The 15,216-nt window shown below is 45.1% G+C and overlaps 1 protein-coding gene across 1 annotated transcript in view; it reads left to right on the top strand.

The window, feature by feature from the left end:
• The window catches only part of abcg5 (ATP-binding cassette, sub-family G (WHITE), member 5), a 90,072-nt gene that overhangs the window by 33,478 nt on the left and 41,378 nt on the right, over nucleotides 1-15,216 (top strand). The window contains exon 7 of the mRNA XM_070890962.1: nucleotides 7,450-7,579. Within this exon, the coding sequence (XP_070747063.1) occupies nucleotides 7,450-7,579 (130 nt within the window). The remainder of the gene's footprint in view (nucleotides 1-7,449; nucleotides 7,580-15,216) is intronic.

Genomic DNA, 15,216 nt, shown 5'->3' with positions numbered 1-15,216 from the left:
GTCGGCTCAACCATTAGGCGAACCATTGGGCTCGAATCTAGCGAGAATTCTGCTAACTGGAGCCCTTAATAATGAACTTGCCTTGAGTATTTTGTAACTAGGACGTGAACGGGGGTGCATTTGGTGTTATATAGAACACCAAGATCCCACAGAGCTAAAAGGGAGCAGGTTTGGTGGGGGGCCGCGGGGGGAGGAAATAAAGATACCCAAGTAATATCGCCCTCTTCCTAGCTCATTAATCTGATGCTGCCCTACGCTGTTCTTTCATTTAAACATCTTGACATGTTTGAAGATCAGGGCAAAGTGGGTAGATTTGGAACCGGAAAAAAGATGTAGCCAGACACTGTTGGTTGCTGAGCAACGGGAGAGCATCAAAGTTAGCAGTGGGTTCCCAGCTTTCCTTTTTATTTAATTTTCATTTGATTTTCTTCGCTTGTGCAGAGTAGGGCTTTTGTTTTACTGTTCACACGGCACACCATGTGAGCCGCCGAACTGTCTGTTTGCCCCCCTCCCTCCCTGGTGTAGCCCAGCTGGCCTCCCAGAGACGGGGAGTGAAATGGACACGGTGAAACTGATAGCAGGAGGCGGCAGACACACTCCCGCCATCCCATGCAGATCAGTGCGGCTCAGATCAGATGAGAAAACCATCCAGCCCCATGCATTCAAAGGACAAGCACTGTATGAACAGTGGGTGAAAACATCCTTTAAATGGAGACAGCTCTGTTGCACAGAGTTTGGCCACTGCTTCTGATTTATCCTTTTAAGATCCTTTTTGTCTTCCGAATGATTCCCCATTACAGATACGAATCTTGAAAATGTTCTACTCTCTCGCATCTTTATTACACTTCTCTTTCCCCAGTAAATCATCAACTCTCTGGCAACTGTGGTGCTGTATTTCTTTTTGCGTCGCCTGGTCCAAAAAAATGAATGAAGTGCCATTTTATATAATCTACTTTAAAATACAACAGTATTGTCATCTGCAGAGTGAAACTAATCTGGGTCATGATACATGGATGGTCACAGGATACTCGCCAGTACAGATTGTGTTGTATATACTGGTGTATAGTACTAGTGCATGGTACTATAGGTGCGCAGTTAACATATACAGAGGTATACTTATAAAACTTATAATGTACAAATGTATATTAAATGTGCACTGTAAGTATTATTGGACAACCGGATTATGCAGCAAGTTGAATATATTTTATCACAATAGTGCCTATTGCAGCTTTTGATCGCAGGGTTTTACTGTGTTAGCAGCGATCAATTATTGTCCTTTCTTCAGTGTTTGAAGCTTTCAAGGAATATTAATCAGCAGACTGTAAGTCATATACTTATAATATATCCCAGCATGCTGTGAGCACACAAAATAATCACTGCTTACCAAACATTGTGCAGCAGGCTTGAGTGTTTCCTGTCTCACACAATCTTCACCATGGCGAAGACTTCGCAAGAAGCATATGGAAAAAATTAAACACTCCTCCCAATTTGTGGAACATCTGCTGGACAGTATTTGGTCATAAATTGGGAAAATTGAAATAAGTAGTGATTATCACTAATAATTTTACTTTGGATATGAAAGACAGTGGGACAGGGGTTGCTGCATTATGTTGTGCATTCTGTTGGTTAGAATATTGTTGTTGTTTTTGTTTAATTACATTGCTGGATGCAGATCATTTGTTATTTTATTAAAATTTAAAAGTTTGAAAATTATGTTAACAAAGTTATAAAAGTTAACAATGTTAAATTCTTTTGTTCGCCATAACCATTCCTGTGTAGTGTTTCATTTGTGGAATAAGAGTGGGAATAGTCAACATGGCTGGATAAAGTGGCCAGGCAATGGTCAAATGTGCCGTTCACTCTTCAAGCAAAGCGTTGAATTATGATCTGCTGCCGTAAGGATCTTGCAGCGGCAACATTTCCATGATGCCTCCCCTGTGGGGGTGGTGGCATGGGCTGCCCGCCAGGTTCCTCTTCCTTGTCTTCCTCCTCCTGCCCCCTGTTTCCCCCCCACCCCTGCCCCTCTCACCTGAGATGGTCCTGCAGTCCGCAGTGGCAATTCCTGTACCCTCATGATAGCTAAGTTGTGTAGCATGCAGCACACCACAATGAACTCAGACCTGCTGGGGAAGTATTGCAGGCAGTCTCCAGAGTGGTCCAGGCATCGGAAGTGCTGCTTGAGCACTCCAATTGTCAGTTCAACGATGTTGCAAGTGGCTGCATGGCTCTCATTATAGCGATGCTCAGCTTCTGTCTCAGGGTTCCGGAGGGGGGTCATGAGCCAGGTGGCGATGCCGTAACCTTTGTCCCCCAGCATCCAGCTCTGGCCTTGTGGTTGATGTTGGAACATGCCTGAGACACTGCTCTCACGCAAGATGAAAGCATCATCGATGCTCCCTGGATATTGGGCATTGACTGCCATGATGCGCTGAGTATGGTCGCAGACGATATGTACGTTCATGGAGTGAATTCCCTTTCGGTTTTGGTAAAGCTTTGGATTCTGTAAAGGTGCTCGCAGAGCGATATGTGTAGAGTCAATGGCACCCTGAACTTTGGGGAAGCCAGCAAATCATCCAAAACCTACAGCCCTCTCACTCTGGGTCTCCTTGGTCATTGGGAAGTTTATAAAGTCCATTCTGCATACAAACAGTGCAATAGTCACCTGGAGAATGCAGCTATGTGTAGCGTGCTGCGAGATGGAGCATATGTCCCCTGCTGATGCCTGAAAGGAGCCGGAGGCATAGAAGGCAAGTGTCATAGTCACCTTCACCTCGACGGGAGTGCAGTCCTGTTGCCGCTGGTAAGTTATAGGTCCATCTGTATGAGCTGGCATATCTCTGACAGCACTTCTTTTCATAAGCGCAACCTTCTAACGCACTGCCTCAGAGAGCTGCAGGTCTGAGCGATGTTCTCTGTAAGCCCGTTGGGGGTAAGGCCCCCTCCCCATACGTCTGCGACTTTTTCGATTACGTTGAAAATGATCATCACTAAGCTTTCTTCCAGCTCGACACCGTATAAATATAGTAGCCAGGATTAATGGCTAATATAGTATGGCTCACATCTTTTAATATGTCCTTAAATATCCTTTTTTTAAAAAAACTAGAAACTCACATAAACTTCACAATGAAAAGTATGCGGTAACGTAGCGTTCTTCTCCAAATGCTTTTAATCACTCACAACTCTGACTTTCTCCTCCGTTTCCAAGATGGCGCCATTAGTGCCTGGTGCGCCCTCGGTGCAACTGGTTTTTGCTGCCGGGTTCCCGGGCGGATGCTAAATCGGGCGATAGGCTCGAAAGTTCCGCCCGGGGCGCTAGCACAGCGATGCATGACGATTTACTTCATCCAAATGGTGAAAACGGCAGGCGGGCGCTAAGATTTAGTGTCGCTGCAAAACCGTTGCCGAAATTTCCGCCCGGGCGCAAAATCTTGTGCGCCTCGTTTCACGCTTAAAAGAAAAAATCATTTTTGCGCCTCACCCAGGCGCTAAACGGGGCGCAAATGAGCCGAAAATCCAGCCCAACATGTGCTATTTGTAGCAAAATCCTAAACTTGCAGTTTAGAAAGAACAATTTTGTTGCAAGTAGCACCTAAAGAAAATCTCTTCCAACTGTCTCCGAGCTGAAGGATCTGATGCTGAACCAAATGCGTGTTTACCTGTTTGGAGCGCTGATTCCAAACTATCTGATGTGATAGGTTTGGAAAGAGATTAGAGGGATAAAACTTATAGATTTTTTTAAAAAGATACTTCCATATAATAAGTCAAAATATAAGAAATTTGATACAGATTATTCATCCATCATTTGGAGTCAAAAGCTGTAAATTAATTTTTTCATTATTTTAATTATGGCAAATCCCTCATGCAGTTAGCAGACCAATTAGTAACATTTATTATATGATGGTCAATAGGATATGTAAGCTCTGACATATAAATGGCATCTATGTATAAGAAGCTTCCTTATATTCACAGGGCATAAACAGAGATATGAAGTTTCTTATAGGATTTTATAGTAATAAATAAAATATATTATCTGATTTGCAATACCTGCAGAAAACAAATCTACAAATACAAATTCCAGGGAATGTAACAGGTAAAATAATCACTGCCTGTTCAAATAAATCTCATCATCATAGGCAGTCCCTCGGAATCAAGGAAGACTTGCTTCCACTCCTGAAGTGTGTTCTTTGGTGGCTGAACAGTCCAATTCGAGAGCCACAGACTCTGTCACAGGTGGAACAGATAGTCGTTGAGGGAAGGGGTGGGTGGGACTGGTTTGCCGCACGCTCTTTCCACTGCCTGCGCTGGATTTCTGCACGCTCTTGGCGTTGAGACTTGAAGTGCTCAACGCCCTCCCGGATGCACTTTCTCCACTTAGGGTGGTCTTTGGCCAGGGACTCCCAGGTGTCACTTTATCAGGAACGCTTTGAGGGTGTCCTTGTAACATTTCCGCTGCCCACCTTTGGCTCGTTTGCCGTGAAAGAGCACCGCATAGAGCACTTGCTTTGGGAGTCTCGTGTATGGCATGCGAACTATGTGGCCTGCCCAGCGGAGCTGATCGAGTGTAATCAGTGTTTCAATGCTGGGGATGTTAGCCTGGACGGGGACACTGATATTGGTGCACCTATCCTCCAGGGGATTTGTAGGATCTTGCGGAGACATCATTGGTGATATATCTCCAGTGACTTGAGGTGTCTTCTGTACATTGTCCATGCCTCTGAGCCATACAGGAGGGCGGGTATTACTACAGCCCTGTAGACCATGAGTTTGGTGGTAGATTTGAGGGCCTGGTCTTCGATCACTTTTTTTTTTTCCTCAGGCGGCCGAAGGCTGCACTGGCGCATTGGGGTTGGTATTGAATCTCCGCATCAATGTCTGCTTTTTTTGATAAGAGGCTCCCGAGGTATGGGAAATGGTCCATGTTGTCGAGGGCCGCGCCATGGACCTTGATGACGGAGGGCCAGTGCTGTGCGGCAAGGACAGGCTGGTGGAGGACCTTTGCCTTACGGATGTTTAGCATAAGGCCCATGCTTTCGTATGCCTCAGTAAATACGTCGACTATATCCTGGAGTTCAGCCTCAGAATGTGCGCAGACGCAGGCGTCGTCCGTGCACTGTAGCTCAATGACAGAGGTTTGGGTGATCTTGGACCTGGCCTGGAGGCGGTGAAGGTTAAACAGCTTCCCATTGGTTCTGTAGTTTAGTTCCACTCCAGCGGGGAGCTTGTTGACTGCGAGGTGGAGCATGGCAGCGAGGAAGATTGAGAAGAAGGTTGGAGTAATGACGCAGCCCTGTTTGACACTGATCCAGACATGGATTGGGTCTGTAATGGATCTGTTGGTAAGGATCACGGCCTCCATGCCGTCATGGAGCAGGCGGAGGATGTGGTGAAACTTTTGGGGGCATTCGAAACGGAGGAGGACGCTCCATTGACCTTCGCAGTTGACTGTGTCAAAGGCCTTTTCAAATAAATATATTTATTACATTCCCATTAACTGGCTGATTATCAGAAAGATACAACTTAGCTACTTCTTACTTGCCAACAGTACTTTTAAAAATTGTTTTCATTTTGATCTTACAATGTCCTGCCTCCTAACCCTACGTTGAAAATCCCTAAATTTCGCTCCAGAAACTTTGAGAGCCCTCAGACCAGCCTCAAGAAGAATATGGAAGTGGTTCTGAGGAATAGAACAGTGGAAAATCATACAATGAAGCAGGAAGTGAATATTGCAATTGGTAATTGCACATTATCCCCTGAAACCTTATCAGGTCAACCAAGAAATCCAGGAGGAAAGCCTTCCACTGTCAGTTCTACTTACACAGTCGTCTGCTTGATTGGAGAAATGGCTTCCAAATCACTGCATTCCTGAAGAGCTCAGAACTGCTCAATACCAGTTAGTGAGAGTGAAAGAAATGTTGCCATTCTGAGCCATCCCCACTCAGCCATTATTAATATTGAGCATCGTATACTGGCCAGCGATGACGACAGCGCTGCATGCAGTCCGGTAACTCCAACTTCAGCATCTACACCTGCTTGCACAGACCGCAATCTCCTATGGCAAAGAAACTATCCTTAGCCAAGACTAGCGTAAACAAACCTGCAGTGCCAAACAGAATGGAATATGCCGAAGATACGAGTCTGATCTGTGGGGAAGATTTGCTGGATACTATTTTCTATGTCTGTGACATAAGGCACAGAGGGAAAGTGGCTGTTTCGAAGATCGAGGACTACCTGCAACACACCACGAGCCGCAGCTCGGAGGACAGTGGCCTTGAGGATTTGTGCAACATGCTAGACCCAGATAACAAGGACATCTCTATTGATTTGGAGACTTAACGTGCGGTGATGAAAGAGTGGATCGATGACTGTAGGAGGAAAAGGTCAGGGCTATAAATAGAGCTGGAGCGCCGGGCCCTGGAACATTGTGAGCGAAGGTGTGGCGAATGAGGGTATGGGGCCCAGAAGAACAGAGGGCCCAGGGGCAGCACGGGCCAGCCCACAATGCGATATGTGTGTGCACTAGGTCCGTGCAGCAGAGCAGGTCTCCACTCGTGCTGGGTCAACCCTTGCCACTGGATAAAGGCCTTGCTCTGTCGAGCCCGTGTGGTGGCTGATGTGCAACGGTCACCACATGTTAAAAAAAATCTATGCACAGGCAACTACCACCCCCTCAACTGGAGTTCAGGACTGGAACTTCGGATCCTTCATTGAAACATTTGTGAACTCTCGTGGAAGCAAGTCATCCTCGTTCGAGGGACCGCCTTTGATGATAACAATGTCCTAACCGACTTTATAAATACCAGTGTAGATGGAATGCTAAAAATTATCTTAAGTATACCAAAATACAGGTTGAACCTCCCTTATCCCGAACTCCCTTATCTTGGAACCACCCCTCGTCCAGAAACATTCCCGGCCACCGGTGGCACATGCACAGAACTCCAACATGAACAAATTGAAGTCCTCCCTCGCTGCCAACTCCGGCAATCGCTGGCCTGACCCCATGATCCACCGCGCCCCTCCCTCTCCGCCCCCCCCCCCCCCCATGATCTCTCTGTTGCACTCCCAGCCCCACGCCAGCCAGCCCCGATATCTCCTTGCTCAGTATCCTGTACCATTCAATTTAACGTGACCACGCCTCGTCCGGAAAAATCCCTTATCCAGAACAGACCAGGTCCCAAGGGTTCTGGATAAGGGAGGTTCAACTTGTAGATATATTTTCATGAGAAACAAAAAGGAGAAAACAAGTGGTAGAAGTCTGAACTAGAAGTAGAAAACGTTGGCAATGCACAGCTGCTCAGCTGGGACCTGAAAGGGAAAGATGGGTTAATGCTTTGGGTGGGCCACTGTCAGAGAGCATTGATGCATTTTCTGCATTTATCCCAATTTCAGGGGAGTTTGTTTTTCTACAGTACATGTACACTACTGTTTTATTTATTTTGCACATTTCTCAAGCTGTTTGACAGAATTGGCATAATGACCTGTGGGGAGTTGGTGTTTTGTGGTGGAACTGAAGAAATGGTAGAATTTTTCAACAGTTGTGGATACCAGTGTCCTGAATACTGCAACCCGTTTGATTTATATGGTAGGTAATCTTTCTTGTATGTGATCCTTAGAAATAAATAATATGAACACTAACTCGGAAAACAAAAGCTCAACATGCTGGGAATGCACAGCAGGTTGAGCAGCTTCGAAAAGAGAAAGATAATGAGTGCTCTACATCTGTCTTTACCAAGGAAGAAGATGCTGCCAAAAAGAAACGATAATCCGGAACAAAATTTACAGTCACTTCCACCAGTGTGGATTAATTAAGGAAAGCTAGCACGGATTTGTTAAAGGCAAATCATGTTTAACTAATTTGATTAAGTTTTTTGATGAGGGAACAGAGAGGGTTGATGATGACAATGCAGTTGATGTGATATACATGGACTTCCAAAAGGCGTTTGATAAAGTGCCACATAATAGGCTTACCAGCAAAGTTGAAGCCCGTGGAATAAAAGGGACAGTGGCAGCATGTATATGAAATTGGCTAAGTGACAGGAAACAGTGAACAGTTGTTTTTTGGCCTGGAGGAAGATATACAGTGGTGCTCCCCAGGGGTCGGTACTAGGATCATTGCTTTTCTTGATGTATATTAATGACTTGGATGTGGGTGTACAAGGCACAATTTCAAAATGTGCAGATGACACAAAACTTGGAAGTATAGTGAACAGTGAGGAGGATAGTGATAGACTTCAAGAGGACATAGACAGGCTGGTGGAATGGGCAGACACATGGCAGATGAAATTTAATGCAGAAAATTGCAAAGTGATATGTTTTGCTGGGGAGAATGAGGAGAGGCAATATAAATTAAAGGGTAAAATTCTAAAGAGGGTGCATGAACAGAGTGACTTGGAGATACATGTGCGCAAATCATTGAAAATGGCAGGGCAGATTGAGAAAGTGGTTAAAAAGCAAACTGGATCCTGAGCTTCATAAATAGAGGCATCGAGTACAAAAGCAAGGAAGTTATGATGAACCTTTTTAAAACACTGGTTCAGTCTCAATTGGAGTATTGTGTCCAATTCTGGGCACCGCACTTTTGGAAGGATGTGAAGGCCATAAAGATGGTGCAAAAAAGCTTTACAAGAATGGTTCCAAGGATGAGGGACTTCAGTTCCATGGATAGAGACTGGAGAAGCTGGGGTTGTTCTCCTTAGAACAGAGAAAGTTGAGAGGAGATTTAATAGAGGTGCTCAAAATCATGAGGGGTGTAGATAGAGGGAAACTGTTCCCATTGGCAGAAGGGTCAGGAACCAGAGGTCACAGACATAAATTGATTGGCAGAAGAACCAAAGGCGACAGGAGGAAGTAGTTAGGATCAGGAATGCACTGCCTGAAAGGGTGGTGGAAGCAGATTCAATTGTGGCCTTCAAAAGGGAATTGGATAAGTAACTGAAGGAAAACAATTTGAAGGGCTACGGGAAAGGGCAGGAGGTTGGGACTAGCTGAAGTGGTCTTGCAGAGAGCTGGCAAGGGTTCAATGGGCCGAATAGCCTCCTTTTGTGCTATAACCATTATATGATTCTATGATAACATTTTGGCTCTGGCTGGAATAATGAAGAGCTATATCTGCGCCGTTTTTTTGGCGTGCGCCATTTTTCTTGGAGTAAATAAAAATCTCAAGCTTCCCCAAAGTTTCTGCACCAGCGTAGTTCAGTTCGATACAAATTTTTTTTAGGTTATGATTTTTTTGTGTTATGGGGGCGTAACCTGATGTCTGCGCCAGTTTTTCACATTTAAGCAAGTTTGGCAAACTATTCCCTAGGAGGGCGTATGTGACCACTCCCAAAAAACCTTCTGGACACTTGAGAAAAAGCCAGCGCACATTGCAAAATCGGCGCAGAAAGACGCCATTGTTTTTAGGCGAATTTTTGGAGGGAGTCAAGAAGGCAAAGGATATGCATCATAAATCTTAATTTTTTTCAAAGTCAAAAGGGAGAAATTGGAAGTCTAATGCAATTCTTTAATTTTTGTTTTTTTTCACCACCCTACCACCGAACATCTCCTCACTGGGCTCAAGGGTCGGAGCATCAGCCGGCAGAATCGCTCCCTCGCCCGGACACAGGACCTCGGGGCTCAGCTTCAAAAGAAGCCTGGTGGGGGAGCCGAACCCCTGTGTCCGGTGAGGAGACATTCGGTGGTGGGGTGGTACTTTGAAAACAATTCAAAAATGAAAGAATTGCATTAGACTTTGTGACCCCAAATGTCTTTATTGAATGCCTAGCTTCCCGTTCTAAGCAAGCCTATTGCGCATGCGCATTCCAGGGTGTGGTCCATACTAGGGCGTGCACCTTGGGGAGAGAGAGAGAGGAAAGAAGGTGTGAGTGCTGTTTTGAGCTTGTTGCAAAGCTACAATTAAATTATGGGGGCAATATTGACAATGCCATACCTCGTGCAAGCCTTCTGCATGATGGTGCTGCGGAGGAGAAGATTGATTAGGCATTATCACCTGAGGAACCTCAGAGTACGTAGGATGATGGGCAGGAGACCTTACCCACATCGGGTATATCGAGACGGGCATTCATACCTGCACCTGAGTGATGAAGGCTGTGTTTCCGCAAAGAAGTTGTGACCGAGATTTGTGAGTTAATAAAAGCAGACCTCCATCCTAGAAACGTCAGAAGGACTGCTTTATCAGTTGAAGCAAAGGTTACAGCTGCACTTTAATTTTATGCATCTGGATCATTCCAGGCCACAACTGGGGATGTGTACGCCATTTCTCAACATGCATCATATGTCTGTATTCGGCAGGTGACTGCTGCATTATATGCCCGGAGGAACGACTACATAAAGTTCCCCATGACCGCCCAAGCAATGCGTGACAGGGCTGTGGGCTTCTCCAGGATTGCTGGCTTCTCAAAGGTACAGAGCTGCATTGATTGTACCCACATCGCCTGACGAGCACCTTTTGGAGAATTCCAAGATGTACCGGAACAGAAAAGGCTTCCACTCCATGAATGTGCAGCTCGTCTGTGCCGACATGCATCGCAGCATAGCAGTTGATGCAAGATACCCTGGGAGCACCGATGAAGCGTTCATCCTCCGCGAGAGTGCTATATCTGCCATGTTTCAGTAGCAGCGGTGGAGACAAAGGATATGGCCTCGCCACCTGGCTCATGACGCCGCAACGCATGACCCGGACGGAAACTGACCGGGAATACATGTTTCACATTGCAACACGCAGCATAATAGAGAGGACCGTTGGTATCTTGAAGCAGTGTTTCCGATGCCTGGACAATTCTGAAGGCTAGAAACATAGAAAATAGATGCAGGAGTCGGCCATTCGGCCCTTCGAGCCTGCATCGCCATTCAATAAGATCATGGCTGATCATTCCCTCAGTATCCCTTTCCTGCTTTCTCTCCATACCCCTTGATCCCTTTAGCTACAAGGGCCATATCTAACTCCCTCTTGAATATATCCAATGAACTGGCATCAACAACTCTCTGCGGTAGGGAATTCCACAGGTTAACAACTTTGAGTGAAGAAGTTTCTCCTCATCTCAGTCCTAAATGGCTTACCCCTTATCCTAAGACTATGTCCTCTGGTCCTGGACTTCCCCAACATCGGAAACATTCTTCCTGCATCTAACCTGTCCAGTCCCGTCAGAATTTTATATGTTTCTATGAGATCCCCTCTCATCCTTCTAAACTCCAGTGAATACAGGCCCAGTCAATCTAGTCTCTCCTCATATGTCAGTCCTGCCATCCCAGGAATCAGTCTGGTGAACCTTCGCTGCATTCCCTCAACAGCAAGAACGTCCTTCCTCAGATTAGGAGACCAAAACTGAACACAATATTCCAGGTGGGGCCTCACCAAAGCCCTGTACAACTGCAGTAAGACTTCCCTGCTCTTATGCTCAAATCCCCTTGCTATGAAGGCCAACATACCATTTGCCGCCTTCACCGCCTGCTGTACCTGCATGCCAACCTTCAATGACTGATGAATCATGACACCCAGGTCTTGCTGCACCTCCCCTTTTCCTCATCTGCCGCCATTCAGATAATATTCTGCCTTCGTGTTTTTGCCCCCAAAGTGGATAACCTCACATTTATCCACATTATACTGCATCTGCCACGTATTTGCCCAGTTGACTAACCTGTCCAAATTGCCCTGTAGCCTCTTAGCGTCCTCCTCACAGCTCACACCGCCACCCAGTTTAGTGTCATCTGCAAACTTGGAGATATTACACTCAATTCCATCATCCAAATCATTAATATATATTGTTAAAGAGCTGGGGTCCCAGCACGGAGCCCTGCAGCACTCCACTAGTCACTGCCTGCCATTCTGAAAAGGACCCGTTAATCCCGACTCTCTGCTTCCTGTCCGCCAACCAGTTCTCTATCCACCTCAGTACATTACCCCCAATACCATGTGCTTTGATTTTGCACACCAATGACTTGTGTGGGACCTTGTGAAACGCCTTTTGAAAGTCCAAATACATCACATCCACTGGTTCTCCCCTGTTCACTCTACTAGTTACATCCTCACAAAATTCCAGAAGATTTGTCAAGCATGATATCCCCTTCATAAATTCATGCTGACTTAGACCAATTCTATCACTGCTTTCCAAATGCGCTGCTATTTCATCCTTAATAATTGATTCCAACATTTTCCCCACTACTGATGTCAGGCTAACCTGTCTATAATTACCCGTTTTCTCTCTTCCCTCCTTTTTTAAAAAGTGGTGTTACATTAGCTACCTTCCAGTCCATAGGAACTGATCCAGAGTCGATAGACTGTTGGAAAATGATCACCAATGCATCCACTATTTCTAGGGCCACTTCCTTAAGTATTGTGGGATGCAGACTATCCGGCCCCGGGGATTTATCGGCCTTCAATCCCATCAGTTTCCCGAACACAATTTCCCGCCTAATAAGGATAGCCTTCAGTTCCTCCTTCTCACTAGATCCACTGTCCCCTAGTACACTCGGAAGGTTATTTGTGTCTTCCTTCGTGAAGACAGAACCGAAGTATTGGTTCAATTGGTCCGCCATTTCTTTGGTCCCCATTATAAATTCACCTGAATCCGACGTTTGTCATAAGAACATAAGAATTAGGAACAGGAGTAGGCCATCTAGCCCCTCGAGCCTGCTCCGCCATTCAATAAGATCATGGCTGATCTGGTCGTGGACTCAGCTCCACTTACCCGCCCTCTCCCCGTAACCCTTAATTCCCTTATTGCTTAAAAATCTATCGTTGACTTGAAAACATTCAATGAGTCAGCCTCAACTGCTTCCTTGGGCAGAGAATTCCACAGATTCACAACCCTCTGGGAGAAGAAATTCTTTCTCAACTCAGTTTTAAATTGGCTCCTACGTATTTTGAGGCTGTGCCCCCTAGTTCTAGTCTCCCCCACCAATGGAAACAACCTCTCTGCCTCTATCTTGTCTATCCCTTTCATGATTTTAAATGTTTCTATAAGATCACCCCTCATCCTTCTGAACTCCAACGAGTAAAGACCCAGTCTACTCAATCTATCATCATAAGGTAACCCCCTCATTTCTCGAATCAGCCGAGTGAATCGTCTCTGTACCCCTTTCAAAGCTAGTATATCCTTCCTTAAGTAAGGTGACCAAAACTGCATGCAGTACTCCAGGTGCGGCCTTACCAATACCTTATACAGTTGCAGCAACACCTCCCTGCTTTTGTACTCCATCCCTTTCGCTTTGAAGGCCAACATTCCATTTGCCTTCCTGAGCACCTGCTGCACCTGCAAACCAACCTTTTGGGATTCATGCACAAGGACCCCCAGGTCCCTCTGCACCACAGCATGTTGTAATTTCTCCCCATTCAAATAATATTCCCTTTTACTGTTTTTTTTTCCCCCAAGGTGGATGACCTCACACTTTCCGACATTGTATTCCATCTGCCAAACCCTAGCCTATTCGCTTAACCTATCCAAATCTCCTTGCAGCCTCTCTGAGTCCTCTACACAACCCGCTTTCCCACTAATCTTAGTGTCATCTGCAAATTTTGTTGCACTACACTATGTTCCCTCCTCTAGGTCATCTATGTATATTGTAAACAGTTGTGGTCCCAGCACTGATCCCTGTGGCACACCACTAACCACTGATTTCCAACCGGAAAAGGACCCATTTATCCCAACTCTCTGCTTTCTGTTCGCCAGCCAATTCTCTATCCATGCTAATACATTTCCTCTGACTCCGCGTACCTTTATCTTCTGCAATAACCTTTTGTGTGGCACCTTATCGAATGCCTTTTGGAAATCTAAATACACCACATCCATCGGTACACCTCTATCCACCATGCTCGTTATATCCTCAAAGAATTCCAGTAAGTTAGTTAAACATGATTTCCTTTCATGAATCCATGCTGCGCCTGCTTGATTGCACTATTCCTATCCAGATGTCCCGCTATTTCTTCCTTAATGATAGTTTCGAGCATTAAACTAACCAGCCTATAGTTACCTGCCTTTTGCCTGCCCCCTTTTTTAAACAGAGGCGTTACATTAGCTGCTCTCCAATCTGCTGGTACCTCCCCAGAGTCCAGAAAATTTTGGTAGATTATAACAAACGCATCTGCTATAACTTCCGCCATCTCTTTTAAATACCCTGGGATGCATTTCATCAGGACCAGGGGACTTGTCTACCTTCAATCCTATTAGTCTGTCCAGCACTAGCTCCCTCCCTTCCCACATTCCTATGACCAGCAATTTTTGGCATGGTTTTTGTGTCTTCCACTGTGAAGACGGAAGCAAAATAATTGTTTAAGGTCTCAGCCATTTCCACATTTCCCATTATTAAATCCCCCTTTTCATCTTCTAAGGGACCAACATTTACTTTAGTCACTCTTTTCTGTTTTATATATCTGTAAAAGCTTTTACTATCTGTTTTTATGTTTTGCGCAAGTTTACCTTCGTAATCTATCTTCCCTTTCTTTATTGCTTTTTTAGTCATTCTTTGCTGTTGCTTAAAATCTTCCCAATCCTCTAGTTTCCCACTAACCTTGGCCACCTTATACGCATTGGTCTTTGATTTGATACTTTCCTTTATTTCCTTGGTTATCCACGGCTGGTTATCTCTTCTCTTGCCGCCCTTCTTTTTCACTGGAATATATTTTTGTTGCGCATTATGAAAGATCTCCTTAAAAGTCCTCCACTGTTCCTCAATTGTGCCACCGTTTAGTCCTTGTTTCCAGTCTACTTTAGCCAACTCTGCCCTCATCCCACTATAGTCCCCTTTGTTTAAGCATAGTACGCTCGTTTCTGACACTACTTCCTCATCCTCAATCTGTATTACAAATTCAACCATATTGTGATCACTCATTCCGAGAGGATCTTTTACGAGAAGATCGTTTATTTTTCCTGTCTCGTTACACAGGACCAGATCCAAAATGGCTTGCTCCCTTGTTGGCTCTGTTACATACTGTTCTAAAACAATCCCGTATGCATTCTATGAATGCAGTCTTCACTAATCTTTTTCTCTTCACATATTTATCAAAGATTTTGCAGTCAGTTTTTATGTTCCCTGCAAGCTTCCTCTTGTACTCTATTTTCCCCCTCTTAATTAAACCCTTACTCCTCCTCTGTTGAATTCTAAATTTCTCCCAGTCCTCAGGTTTGTTGCTTTTTCTAGCCAATTTACATGCCTCTTCCTTGGCTTTAACACGATCCTTAATTTCCCTTGTTAGCCATGGTTGAGCCATCGTCCCCATTTTAT

This window comes from Pristiophorus japonicus, chromosome 9 (assembly GCF_044704955.1).
Source record: "Pristiophorus japonicus isolate sPriJap1 chromosome 9, sPriJap1.hap1, whole genome shotgun sequence".
Classification (NCBI taxonomy): Eukaryota; Metazoa; Chordata; class Chondrichthyes; family Pristiophoridae; genus Pristiophorus; species Pristiophorus japonicus.
The sequence above is the reverse complement of the archived record's forward strand: the minus strand, read 5'-3'. Positions and strand labels throughout refer to the sequence as shown.